The sequence below is a fragment of the Mchenga conophoros genome, linkage group LG19, assembly GCF_057382185.1.
Source record: "Mchenga conophoros isolate Kocher_MC1m ecotype Shallow Benthic linkage group LG19, M_conophoros_male_GT1.1, whole genome shotgun sequence".
In the NCBI taxonomy this organism is placed as follows: Eukaryota; Metazoa; Chordata; class Actinopteri; order Cichliformes; family Cichlidae; genus Mchenga; species Mchenga conophoros.
The window spans coordinates 15,886,886-15,900,854 of NC_140544.1; the positions used below are offsets into that span (position 1 = coordinate 15,886,886).

Consider the following 13,969-nt stretch of genomic DNA (forward strand, 5'->3'; position numbering starts at 1 on the left):
AGGTTTTAAATAACTCAGGTGAAATGTATCTCTATTTCTGAAGATCACAGAAAACGTGGTAGAAGAGTGGATGCATCATAAAGGCTCGCTATCCTTAAAATATAAAAATAAATAAATAATAATAACAAATGGCCCAATATGGCAAGGCTGTGATGATCCACTTGGTAAAGTAAATCCGTTGGGCATCTTTCTTGGCCCTCGGACAATAATTCTGAAAGCTAAAGAACCAAACGTGACAGGCAAAAATAAAAAAAATTAAATTTTGGAGCCCATTTTCAATAAAAGTCATCTTGCGCATCTATAAGTGCTTAAAACAAACAGAATTAACCATCTTTATAAGTGATTATTCAGTGTGATCAAGGAATCTGTAAAGCATTTACAAATATTTGTTATGGAACAATTAAAGAATGAATTCATTCTAGCTGTCATATGTAGTGACTCAGTGAAAATACCCATAGTGCTTTATGGCATGATTAAGTAATCCAATAGTTCAGGTTGTTTTGAAGTAGAATGGAAGTTCAATCAAAACAGCTCCCATGTGCCACCACAGTTATTCCATTTCAAAAGGTTTAATTTCTATTCTCTCTGATCTACACTCCATTAAGTTCAACTTAACTGAATGTAATTAAATCGGTCATGTATCCCAGTCACAATCACAATATTATTGTCTTTTTTGTTCTTGGTTACTCAAACCTTGTATTTTGAAGGCCAGGAAGGGCTCAGGAACAAACAGGCTTTGTTGATAATTAAAGACAATCTATGAATAGCAATACCCCCGAGATTATGGGGGGATGCTTTGGATACAACAGCGTGAAGCGATAAAGCATCATGGGCTTTAAAGATGTAAATCTACAGAGAATGTTTAAAGACCGTAAATCTGTGATGCCTAAATGACCAATTAGTGCTTCTTGCATCCCACTTCTTTTTAAGAAAGATTATCAAGTTCATTCAAAGGCAGAACCAAACTACCTTGATAACCTTGAAATCCTTGAAACCACCGACTGCCATGCAAAAAAAAAAAAAAAGGGGGGGGGGGGGGGGACGTAGCACACTGCAATTAGTTTGTGGAAACTTGTGTGTTTAATGCATAAAAATCTATTGTAAGTGCAGTGAGGATTTGTTGCTATCCTCACTAGCCTGCAGTTGATTTTTTTGTGGTGTATAATATTCACATTTTGCAAATAAACAAAGCAGTCCTGCTGTTGTCTAGGAAATTACTGCTCTCCCTTCCTGTTGGAAAATGAATTTGTCCAAGCAAGATTCAAATTAAGACAAATGACAGCTACATGTTAGTGTAGTAATTGACGTATGCTATATGCACCAAATTACTGGGGCACCTATAACTCACACCTAAAGCCATAGAAATCCATCCCATGAAGCTCCCAGCTTACAGTTTTTGTGCTGATATTAATCTCAGAGAAGGAACTCCCTGTACTGTGGTTACTGAGTCAACAGAGCATTGGTGACTTTTACATTAGATGTCTCAGCATTTGGTGACCCTGCTCTGTAACTTTACTTGGGCCACGTCACCACTAGCCGGATAAATTTGAAAACGGTGTTTTCATTTTCAGCCGTTTTCACAGAGTTGTGCATCCAAATTGAAACGGCCGAAAACGCTTACTGCGCATGCGTGAGACGCAAGACGATTCAAACTACCTCATTTCTGTCTGCCATTTATTTACTTTCCGTCTCTTTGAAACATCGCAGCAAAATGTAGAGGAAAAGCACCGAGTTTTTTAAATGGACTAACAATGAGGTGGAGTTGTTGCTGCGAGTAACACACAAGTACAAAGTTGCAAAAGCGAGTGAGAATTAAAGAAATTGAAGAAAAGTTATCTGGAGCATGTACAAACTGATATTAATCATTGATAGATTGAGAGCAAACAAAACAACTGCTGTATAATGCCCTCCGCTATCTTAGTTTAATTGGTCACATGACTGCATCACATGACTAAAATGTGTCATCATTTTCAAAAAGGCTCCGGGTTCACTGTCCACACTGCAATGCGAAAACGGCATTGTCAAATGTATCCGCTTTGTAGAGCGTTTTCAGAACGCTGCGTTTTCCTTGACCAAAAACGGCGTCTCTTTGTGGACAGAAGGCTAAAACAAAGAGAAAAAGACGCGCTTTCAAACAAAAACATATTAGTGTGGACATGGCCTTGGTCTGCCACTTCATGGCTGAATTGCTATGGTTCATAAACATGTTCACTTTGCAATGATATCACATTTTATCGTGGAGTATTTCAAGTATAAAAGAAATTTCACAAATCATGCTTTTTAGAACAGGTCACTCTTTTACAAATATTTGTGAAGGCAGACTGCATGGCTCGGTGCTAGATTTTATACACTTTTATTTTATTTTACAATTATGAGGTGTGGCCCAAACTTTTTTCCACATGCTTTTTGGTAGCACTGCCAACGTTAACCACACTCAGCAAACTAATTTGCCTTTAAAATGTCAATCACCATGCAGACTTGAAAACATGATCTTTTGATTAGTCAACTGATGATTAATTTTAAATAGCTTCTAAATACACACAAGACATTTGCATTAAAATGTTATTAACCTGGAACAGTGGTTTCAGTTTTACACAGTACAAAGGGGAGTCAATTTTTTTTTCCTCCTGTTTAATCATTGAATAAATGAACTTGCACCTTTGAATGATAGGTGTAAAAAAATGAGATGCTGATGAATGACTCTAGTAAGTCACTAGTTACCCATTGTAAATTTACCTATGAGAAAGTTAAATCTTTTACGCAATGATGGCTTGACAGTGTCAAAAGAATCAATATCACTTCCTGTAATTTATTTACCCTGTAAAGGAAGTTGAGGTTATCAGAGCAAATTATGCAAGCTGGTTATAAAATCCCATACATATATAATTTAGTTTAATCAAAGTTAGGAGATCCTTGTAAACAAGGCCAGAAATTGATCTTAATGAATTTAATATGTGTGTGCTTGAATGTACTAAAGATATTTAATTAATTAAAAAAAAAAATCTAAACAGAAAAGAGTGAATCTTAGGGCTACTGGTAATCAAGCAGAGCATTCCCAGAGTTGCCAGCGGTACTGAATCTGTTAACAATGTTGTGTGACTGCTTAATGAGCCTGTCACAAAATTATGACCCTGACCTTACTTATCAAACAAAGCATGGATTCAGTGATGCTTTGTGGTACACAGCTCAAGGTCAGAGAGATGTGAGCCAACTCCGGCCTTCTTAATTTTCTATACAGATTAACTACTGAATTCCCAGCAGCGCAGCGCTATTTGATCAAATACTGGGAAAAAATATGAGATGCTGTATTTGCACAGAAGTGCAGACATCAAGCAAATTACATCTAACAATGGATGTTTCTTTGTGGCTAGAGAGCTGTAACTGTGCTGACAAATCTCCCCATGAAACCCTTTAATTGACATGATGGATATGTTTATTTCCTGATTACAATGAGATTCTGTCCGGCTGAGCTTATTTATGCATCCATTTGACTGTTTAATGGCATTTGCATTTGAAGCAAATTAATTTCCTATCAAGCAAGCAGGAGCCTTTTGTAAAATATATACATATGAATGGATGTGTGGCAAGTGATTTTTGACAAACAGAAGGTGCAACAGGGACTAGAAATAAATTAAAAATCTGTAACCCATATTGTTTATTTTTTTTCTATTTCCTAATCTGACTTGAAATCGACAAGTGCTGGTCCCAAAACAAATGAGTATTTTTCAAAGTTCTTTTTTTAACAGTAACATTTTTGATGTGACTTGCTAGGAATATGAAGGTAAAAGTGGTTAACTCATCTGTATTTCTTCGCTCAACTGCATGCGACAGTTACTGATCCCGGATTAGAAGGGATCAAAGTCAAATGTCAGTAAACCCATTCCTTGTGAACTTATTCCCTTGCTTCATCCATAGCATCCACTTTTCAAAACTACAAAGGTGACAAGCTGGCAGGGGGTCAAGAGAGGTTCTTCACAATAAACTCTCTGCAGATAGAGAAAAAAAATAGCAAAACCCAAACCCATAAAAAACCCTTTGCTTTACAGTAGATTTTTAAAATCATAACAGTTTGTGAGTTTCTCTTTTTTTTTTTTTTTTTTTTTTGGCCTGTCCCGTTTGGCTCTTTTGCCATCAGAATTGTTGTCTAAAGGCAAAGAAAGATGCCCAACGGATTTACTTTACCAAACTGACCATCCCAGCCTTGCCGTAATGGTCCATTTGATTCACCTTTTATTGTTTATTTTATTTTCACTTACTGAATACGGGACAGACTTGACTGGGGGAAAGAAGGGGAGAAAGAAAGAGGGAAAGAGAAACAGCTGAGAAGAGGGACGGGGGAGAAGGGCAAAAGACAAAAACCAACAGAACGGGCAGAGAAAAAAAAATGCATATATCAATCACCTGGATCACCTGCTGAGAAAGAAAAAAGAAAGCAAGCAGAAGAGAACAAGAGTAATAGAATAAACAACATCACAATGATATATGGGAATATGACAGTAAATACTAAATGTTAAACATTATTGTGCAGCACATAAGATCAACAGAACACAGTGTGCTTTGAGGTAGGAGCCAAAAAGGGTGTAGTTTGTGGGTGTGATCACCCGTGTGTACACCTGTGAGCATGGACGCGCTTGTTTTTTGTTTTTTTAAAAGGTTCCTTCATGTAATAATCTGCTAGAGGGTGTGGGGGGGCCACAGCCCCGTCCTCCAGGGCGTGAAGCAGGTGTGGAGGAGATCAAAACTCCAGACATCCAGAGGCCCCCAGAACACAAGAGACCAAGGAAGACCAACAGAGGGGCAGCTGCGCCACTGTCCCGGAAAGAGCTGAGGAGAGTCCCAGATGAGGGCTCACTCAGCAGCCGTGGAGCAGAAGCCAGGGGGAGTTGCAGTGACGCGCCCGTGAGCTCCGCCGGCAGCCAGCTGCGCCTGAGTGACCGAGCCCCAGGCCGAGAGGCCGGGGGCACCCCACCTCCGAAGTGGCCCGAGCGAGCCCCAGGCTCCAGGCCCCGATAAGCGGCCGCCAAGGAGTGAGCCGGTGTGTACCTGGACGCCCATCCCCGGACACAAAGAACCACCAACGCACCGATGTCTGAGGGGGTCCGCCACTGGCAGGGGAAGTGGTGGTAGGGGGAGATAGGCCTCCAAACCTTGGAGGGCCTGAGGTGTCCCCAGAGAGGTGGCGCCTGACACCCAACCTGACATATAGACACAGACATACAGGCACACACAGATACAAACATCCATTCCCACCCTCATGCTCTCATATGCACTTACTCCACACTCAACCAACGTGGAGACAGACATAAAGAGACGTTGTACACACGATCACACTCCCCAAGCGTACTCTACAAACCGGGTCTAGGTACCCCCGCCCCTGGAGGGGGGAACTGCACCCAGACCCAGGTGGTGTTTCCCTTTTCCCTGCGGTGGGGGGAGGCAGACCGCCCCGACTCCGCAGCAGCAGGAAGGCTCCACACTCCAGACCGCAGTCGGACGGCCAACTCCTCCTCCTAGTCCTAGCCCCCCTGCTCCAGCAGGTCGCAGAGAACGGGGGTGAGTTTGTGAGTTTCTCATAATTCAATAGCAAGCCAAAGCAATTGTAAACAACAGCAGCACATCCGCCAGCAAACCCTGTTAATTTGGTCATTGCATTTCCACCCATGACAGACTCCTTGTTTTTATCCACTCCAATTTTAAAATTGGTCCCATTATTTAGAGCAGCCCACAAATGACCAACCAAAAATAAAGCTGCAACAGAAGCATAGACTGCGGTCAGATGCCAGATGTGAAATACAATTTATAGCTACACATACTCATCCTTCAGAGACACAACAAGTCAATTGCCACTGACTCCCAAAAACAATACCGTAGTAACCATTTGCATATTTGCTGGTTTCTACACAACAGATGCTGAAAAGTCTTTCTGCCACAAAGCATTTAGAAATCAAGTCAGGTAAAAGGCTGCATAAAGAGTGACGGTCTTTAAGTGGATGTAACCAGCAGCATACTGTCTTAGTTGGTGGGTGTCTTTTTTTAGAAAAAAAATATTCCCCACATAAAATTGTTTTTTTTTAGTATAGCTAATACATAAAAAAACAGTAGTGCTTCAAATGTTTTTTGTTTTTGTTTTGTTTGTTTGTTTGTTTTTTTTTTTACCACAAATGGTAAATGGTAAATGGCCTGTATTTATATAGCGCTTTACTAGTCCCTAAGGACCCCAAAGCGCTTTACATATCCAGTCATCCACCCATTCACACACACATTCACACACTGGTACAAGCTATGTACCAGTTTAATATCACATAATAAATGAATCAAATAATAAATCACACTAAAACATTCTGGAGAAGGCAGCACCACAGACCACGAGGATAAATAATTTGGCAATCCCACTTGAAGTTAAAGTGTTTGAAATTTTCACCACTAAAGTCAGTAGATTCCAGTGAACTGAGTTCTGTTTTATTATCCCTCACTATTCAAGTGCCTAATCCCAGCTATGGTGGCTGCTATCTTTACCTCAGCTATTAATCCTGGGTGAGAAGACCCTAACCCTAACCCATCAGCCTTTATTTAATTTGGAAGAGGCTGTAAACCTGTGTGAACGGAGTCCAATATGGCTCAGTGCCATACTGAGGCAGGTTGTTCATCATATGCTGAGCTAACAGTAGCGCACTGTTTTTGCCGCTGTTAACTACTGTTAGCCTCTGTTAGCTTCTATTCACTGGCATAAGTGAAATGTTTTTATAAGTGCATTTATTGCCTCTGGTCTTTGATGCTGAGTAAATAAAGATGTCATAGCTCATATGTGACATATTAATTAACCATTGTGCAATATAATAATAATAATAATAATGCATTTTATTTGAGGGCGCCTTTCAGAAACCCAAGGTCACCTTACAAAAAACAAAATTAATAAAAAGAACAGTAGTCATAAAATACATAAAATAAGTTAAAATTACAAAACAGAGCTTGTAAACAGAGCTTAATATCAAACTGTTCGCCACAGGGAAAGTATGGTTTTTACAATACTCATGCATAACATTAGCTAGCATAAGGTTAGCATATAACCAATGTTGTTTAGCTGGCTCTTGTTAGTTATCCGGATATGGGAGGGTCACATTTCTAATCTGATGACATAAAAGTAATTGTAAAGATATTGAGAATAAATGAGCATGTTTGTGCACGTTTTTGTGTGACTTTTGTTCAGGAGATGAGGCATGAGGTGAGAAGTGGACACTTTTCCCTCTCATGAGTCTGAAGGTGCAGCCACAATATTAAATGGTTTTCTGGCTCTAATATAAACAGCATCCTGGTAGGTTCACTACTTCCTAGCTATTAGACACAATATCCACTTTAATAATAATAATAATAATAATAATAATAATACATTTTATTTAAGAAACCGCCTTCCAAAACACTCAAGGACACTGTACACAAGCAATAACAACAACAAACATAACCATTTACAAAATAATAAGGATAAAACATTGAGCAAATAAATAAAATAAATTAAAGTAGCAGGATGGAAAAATTTATGTGGAATAGGCTAATGTGAATAGGTGAGTTTTGAGTCTGGGCTTAAAAAGAGGGAGGAAAATGTTCAGAAAACAATGTGTGTGAGACTAATGAGGTTTTAGTCTCGTGAGGAACGTGATACTAAGAGCTGGTATTAAAGATTTGATGTGATTTTTGTATTACCTCAGTAAAACAAATTTCTAATGGGTCTTGAATGTGATACTAAACTATAGTTTTGCCTCATCCTGGAATCTACAATGTATCTAGATATCCCTTGCATGAACACTGGAGGAACTTTTTTTTTTTTAAATTTGTTTGAATGACTTCTACACCTAAACGAATGCTCAGAGGAGCCTAACTCCATGCACTTCACCACTTTAAATAGCTGTGGAAATAAAACAGCGCACCAACTAGTAGGGGTTGGAAAGGCTAAATGATATGACTCCAAGAGGCAGCCACATTTAAGCACCTGCTCCAGTGTTCTATCCTTTATAACCCTCTGCCTTTGCAAATGTGTTTTATTCCAGCGCTGTGTCTCATTACACAAGAACAGCACTACCAGCTGAGTGAGGCAGATGTTCCATTGTGGAGCACAGCAACTCCTCAAGTGGCTAGCATCCATCTGAATGCCTGTGTTACAGCTGGCAGGCACAGCTGATGCAGGACAATCCATCTCCATGAAGAGAACAGGTCTAAAGTGATAAAGACGGCATATGGGAAGGTTTTAGCAAAAGAGAATATGGCTATGGTCAGTTCCTGCTGCCATTTTTCAAAGAAGGACATAAATGTTGATGGGAAGCAGGAAAGACTTCAAGACTGAGGGCTGTGACGTTATTGACATCACTGACACAGTGGGGCAATAAAATCAGTTTACCAGCACTGAAATTCAAACAAGGAAGATGAGTTGCCCTGTATCTTCGCAGCTAAAGCTGCTAATCGAAGCAGCGATGCAGAGAGAGCGAGAGAGGGAGAGTATGGTGGCGTAGGTCCAGTCGGTCTGTGCTTTTGGCTTTTGTGGTAGGTAATAAATGCCAGCGGACAGCAGATGCTGTAGGGAGAGCAGAGATCTATCGCTGCAGCCTACAGCCAAGTTCACCGTGCCATGTTGTTGTGACTTGTCCTCTCTCAAACCTTTTCTCAGCACCCTCTGATGCTATGTTACACAATATAAAACCAGCCAATCTTTAAAAGTCCCTTGGAGATTTATCAGAAGAACCAAAGAGTCATGACTCCTTTTGGCTTTTAAAAATGTAATCTCTCCAAGAAATGAAATACAAAGAACAAATAGGAAGGAAAGAATGCCTATATACTGACAGAATACAATGCATTATAACGAGTACTAGTAAAAGTGTACATTTGTTCTTGTCTGTTCAATCAACATTTAATTTGTTTCACTGAAGCTCACCATTACTCTACATCAGCATTTGTAATCATCAAGCTTTTACTGTCCAGATGTAAGCCTTCCTGCTCCAGCCAAACTCACTTCACTAATCACCATACAGAAAAATAAAAATAAACCCTCTCTGGGCTTGTTAACATACTAGAGACAATAGGTCAGAGCTGTCATTGCATGAAATAGCAGAAAAATGTACTTGGCTGTGTCCATGACAGGCTGATTGATTCAAAAACAGTATGGCAATCTGTTGTGTAACTGACACCAGTTCAGTCAGGTTCACTGTGGACTGTCAGAGCCACGAGCAGCTGAAGCATGGTCCCAGAGATCCACTGTCAAAGATGTGTTTCATAAACAGCCGGGTGACAGTTTGGTGCTATTGGGAGTTTGAATCATCACTTACAGGATGACCTCCAACCCTCCAGGATGGCTGGAAATGGGCAAAAAAAAATCTTGCTGGAGCCGTCACCTCCGAGTGATGCGAATGGGTTGATGTGACAAAGATGCACACAAGCGCCTAAAGGGTTACACAGATGCTCACACCAAGTGATGTAATACTGAACTCTGACATCTTTAGATCACTTTTCAAAGTCACTTTTGGGTTTGCTGTCTCAGCATCAGCTTTGACTGATGCTCTAAGACAACAGCTGCAAGAAACTGTGTTTTTATTCATTCAAACATTTTACATTTAGAATGGCTTCAGCACAGAAAACCGACCTTTGAGGCCAGTGTCATTGACATGGTCTTGAAAATGACTCTTTTCTTCTTCCTCTCTTGCCATCTCTTCAGATTTGATTGGCCCACTAAAAGCTTGCTTTTGAACTATGATTAGCTAATTTTAAACATAATGCCAAAATCAACCCACTTAATTTCTTCTTGTTTACAAAACATGACTAATTAAAGTCATTAACAAGGGTCCTGAAGGATCCTTGAGAACGAATAGTGGAGTGGGTAAACCTCTTAGCCTTTTTCACACGCAGAATATGTACAAATAAAGGAATGGTTAATCAATTATGGCCCTTAAGCAGATTTACATGACATTATATTTGAGATGATTTTAAAATGTGTGTCAGGAGTTACAAAATAGTGATTGCAATTGTGTCTGTGAAATTAATTTCAAATTATCAGCTCTGAGTATATCCAATCCAGCAGCAAAGCAGTAAACTGCTTCATATGCAAGTACAATGATGTGAAAAGAGATGTTTTTGCCTTAAAACTAGTATAGAGTACACAAAGTATACTCTGTGATCAAGTGGATTGTAGAGCAACCTTCTCAACAATTTGAAGAATGGTTTTCTGTAGGACTTCACATCATTGCGGAGGAACTGGCACGTTGTTTCAGAAGCGTTGTTTCAGTTCATTGAGGTTCGTAGGTTTGCATTTATGCACAGCTCTCTGCACACTATTACAACACCTGATTCTACTGTGCCTGACAGTTGCTGAGAGGTGTTTTTGTTGATTAATGCCAAACCTCTCCATTTTGGTCTCATCTCACATTTTTTTCCAAAAATCTCTGATTTGTTTTGATGCAAGCATGCAAAATGAAGCCATGCAGTCATGTTCTTTTTAGAAAGAAGCGTTCTACCCTTCCAAATGAACCATACTTGTTTAGTCTTTTCTTATGGTACTGTTATAAACTTTAACAATTAACATGCTAATTGATCCCAAACAGAATGGTTTGATCTTTGCGTGAATTTGCTGGCTGGTGCACTCCTGTGCAAATTGTTTGCTTTGCAGTGCATTGTTTTAACATCTCAGGTGGCCACACTTTCTGATGACGAGTTAGTGAAGTTCTTGTGATTATCAACACATGGCTATTACTTACCCTCTAAGGTTCTATGGAGGCAGTAAGTGTATACTTAAGTCCAAACTGCCCTGTGAAAACTATTTTTTTTAAACAGACTGCAGATCTGTTACTAACACAGCTTTAAGGCTTAGTGATGTCTATGAAAAGATTGAATGTTTAATGCTGCTAATGACTTTAAGACATGTTCCACATCAAAAGACAAAAAAGAAAAATAGATAAAGCCATGCATTATAATATCCCATGTAAGCATATCCGTTTTATTGCATACACTATCTTAGTTGTAAGTACATAAGACTATGTCTCCTTGACTGTGTACTTGTCTTTTAAAGTTCATTTCACATGCAGCATCTGTTTTTATGTTTATTAAAGCTTCAAAGGTCTCAACAGTTTTGTCATTTTAAATAAATCTGAAAAAAAAAAAGTAATTCTTTACGCCTTGCTGCTTTCAGGATTCAAAGAGAAAGAAATTGATTTTCATTATTTGACATTGCTGTTTTATATTCAGAGCAAACTTTTTCAAAGTTCTAATTGATTTCTACACATCGAGTTCACTTATTAATAAAAACACTTTTTGGCCATTTTATGGATGGATTATTTAAAATTAAGCCTTCTTCAAAGACTCATGCTAGATATTTTAGTCCCATTTCTCTTCCATTACATTTATATGGAAGAGCATTTTACATTTTATTTTATACCAAAAAACAACCTGGCTACATGTACATTTTTACTAGAGACACACTGATTAACCAGCCAGGGTCTGGAATTAGCTTATTTCTAGTGTGCTTTTGACAAAAAAGTTTAATTTTGCTCATATATGCTATAAGATATAGTTGTTAGAAAGACAATAAGAACTGGCAAAAAATTTGAATCTGTAGGTCACACTTAGAAAAAACAAACCAAGATATTGTATCAGCCAACTGAAATTAGCACATCTCAAATAAAAAAAACAACTCTTTCCAGCTTTTTCTAGGTTTTGAACTGTCTTAATTAAACTGCTTATGTAGAACTGTATCTTTTTATATGCATTGTTTCATTTCATCTCTGCTGTAATTTCACCTGTAAGAAATGTAACACCTTACAGGTGATGCGTGTGTCTGAGTGTGTGAATTCAAGAATAAATACGTGTCTATCTTCAACAAAATCTCAATTTTGTGCCTTGTAGAGAGCAGACAAGACAGAGATTTACTGTGTGCTGAGGGAAAGCTGACGCCAGGTGTTGAGGACAACTGGGAACAGAGATCTGTGGTCTGTTTGAGGAGGGCTGACAAAACCTCACTTACCGGAAATAGGAACTGAGTCACTGGGAAAACTGAGGTTGTCCTCAGCTATCCAGGAGAAGCTCCAGTATCCTTTAGGAATCCCAGGAGCAGTCCTACCATTCAGTGGCTCACCTGCAAAAATAGCAAATCCTCATTTTACTTTCAGAGTACATGTTGCAAAGAATGACTATGTTAAGAAATTCAGTAAAATACACTTCATTGCTTTGTTTATTTAATTTCTGGCACTGATTTAGCATCCACGTTGCACTCCCTTTTCTTTATTAGTCCAGCTTAGTCATAAGTCTGCTTCCTTCATTAAAATTTGTAAACGCTGTATGATCTTGCCTTTTTAGACTAAAAAGTATTTTGATGAACCGTTTGTACAGGCTGAGTCTTTTTTTTCTAGCAGACAAGCTGAAAAGGAAAGTGAAAGTCTTATAGTTGAATCACCAACTATTACTGGAGTTTCTGCAGCAATAATAAAGTACACTGAGGCATTTCACTAAATAAATAACCATTGTAAACTTCACCACTTTTATGTCAACAAAGCATCTGCAGTTTTGGTACAGAGTGAACTGGAGTGATAGTATGAAAGTCCAAGGAGCCATATGAATTGGTTATTGGATATCAATAGACTGCATAATTACCTGTAGGCAGATTTGTCTACTTTTGTTTGACTCTGTCTTCACCTTCTAAACTCAAAGACTAATTATTGCAAGATCGAATAGAAGCATGATACTGTAAAGTAGATGCAAAAACTTTCTCTCTCATTTTATGTACCCCCTATCTTCCAACGATGCCATCACACTCACAAACACACACACACGTACGCTCTCCCTCTTTCACTTTGTCCTTAGTCCATGGATAATTACTACAAAGTCACAGACCAATACACTGCTGCCTAAAAAGGAGACCCCTGCATAAATCCTGCAGTCATTTCAAATGAGCCTTAAAGAGCGATTGATTGTATATGCTGACTTTCATTGCACTAAACAGTTTACAGTTGGCTTCAGCCAAAATGAGACCAGGAGAATATTAAACATGTTTTCTTACTTAGAAAGATTTCTACTAACATTTAAAGCAGACTGCATTAATATGAATATTGTTTAGATTTTTTGATGAGTGATGAGTGATGAGTGGTAAACTATAAAGTATCTCTGTATTTGGCTGCAGTTCACCCTTAATTCTGACTAGTCAACACACCTCTGCTACAGAGAACAATTACTGTAAGTTTAGTAGCTGCCACCACTATGCTTCATTGCAAGGACAATGATCAGAGATGATTTACAGACTCTGTTGTTCACACTACACAGTGTTCAGAATTTTGATCAGAGATGTCAATATCTTTCTCATCAGAACATAAAGTTGCTGTCATTGTGGGCTCAATGTTCTTTTAGCATTTATTGGTTCATTCCATGTGAGTTTTTATTTGCTTTTTACTCAAAAGTGTCTTCTATCTAGCCACGTAACAGAGGCCTGATAATTGACGTGATGCTTAAGTGATCCTTCTAGCATGACTCCCCACTGTGCAGAGGACTTCTGAAGTATGGGTTTATCGCTCAAAACTATATGAATATACCTTAAAACATGAAATGAAAATGATTATTGCTGAACTTTCAACAACAACAACTTTTCAAAAATCAATATACAGTAACAATTGTACTGCAAGAAGGCAACAATTTATTTCCAGTGGAGCTCAAGTTAATTTTCACTTGCAAACATGCCCTGTGTTTATTCTTTATTGCAGTCAGCATGTAGAACCACGACTCACTCTAGTCCATTTTATGAAAGGGGATTTTCTCTTTCAAAAGATTGTGCAACTGTGCATGGTACACCCGTGTCCAGTCACATAACTCAGCTGCTATAATGCCTTACCTATGCTTTATGAGCAGTAGATGTTGGTTTTTTTCCCTCCTCGCTGTGTCCTTTGATTACATGCCTCTGCTTCCAGCTTAACCTCAAACAATTCAGCAGGTGCTGACTTCCGCAATTCTG

General features: G+C 38.8%; 1 protein-coding gene across 3 annotated transcripts in view; it reads right to left on the bottom strand.

The window, feature by feature from the left end:
• Nucleotides 1-13,969, bottom strand: part of alk (ALK receptor tyrosine kinase) — a 454,675-nt gene that overhangs the window by 275,768 nt on the left and 164,938 nt on the right. For all 3 annotated transcript variants that reach the window (XM_085258181.1, XM_085258182.1, XM_085258180.1), the window contains exon 2: nucleotides 11,996-12,106. In XM_085258181.1, the coding sequence (XP_085114307.1) occupies nucleotides 11,996-12,106 (111 nt within the window). The remainder of the gene's footprint in view (nucleotides 1-11,995; nucleotides 12,107-13,969) is intronic.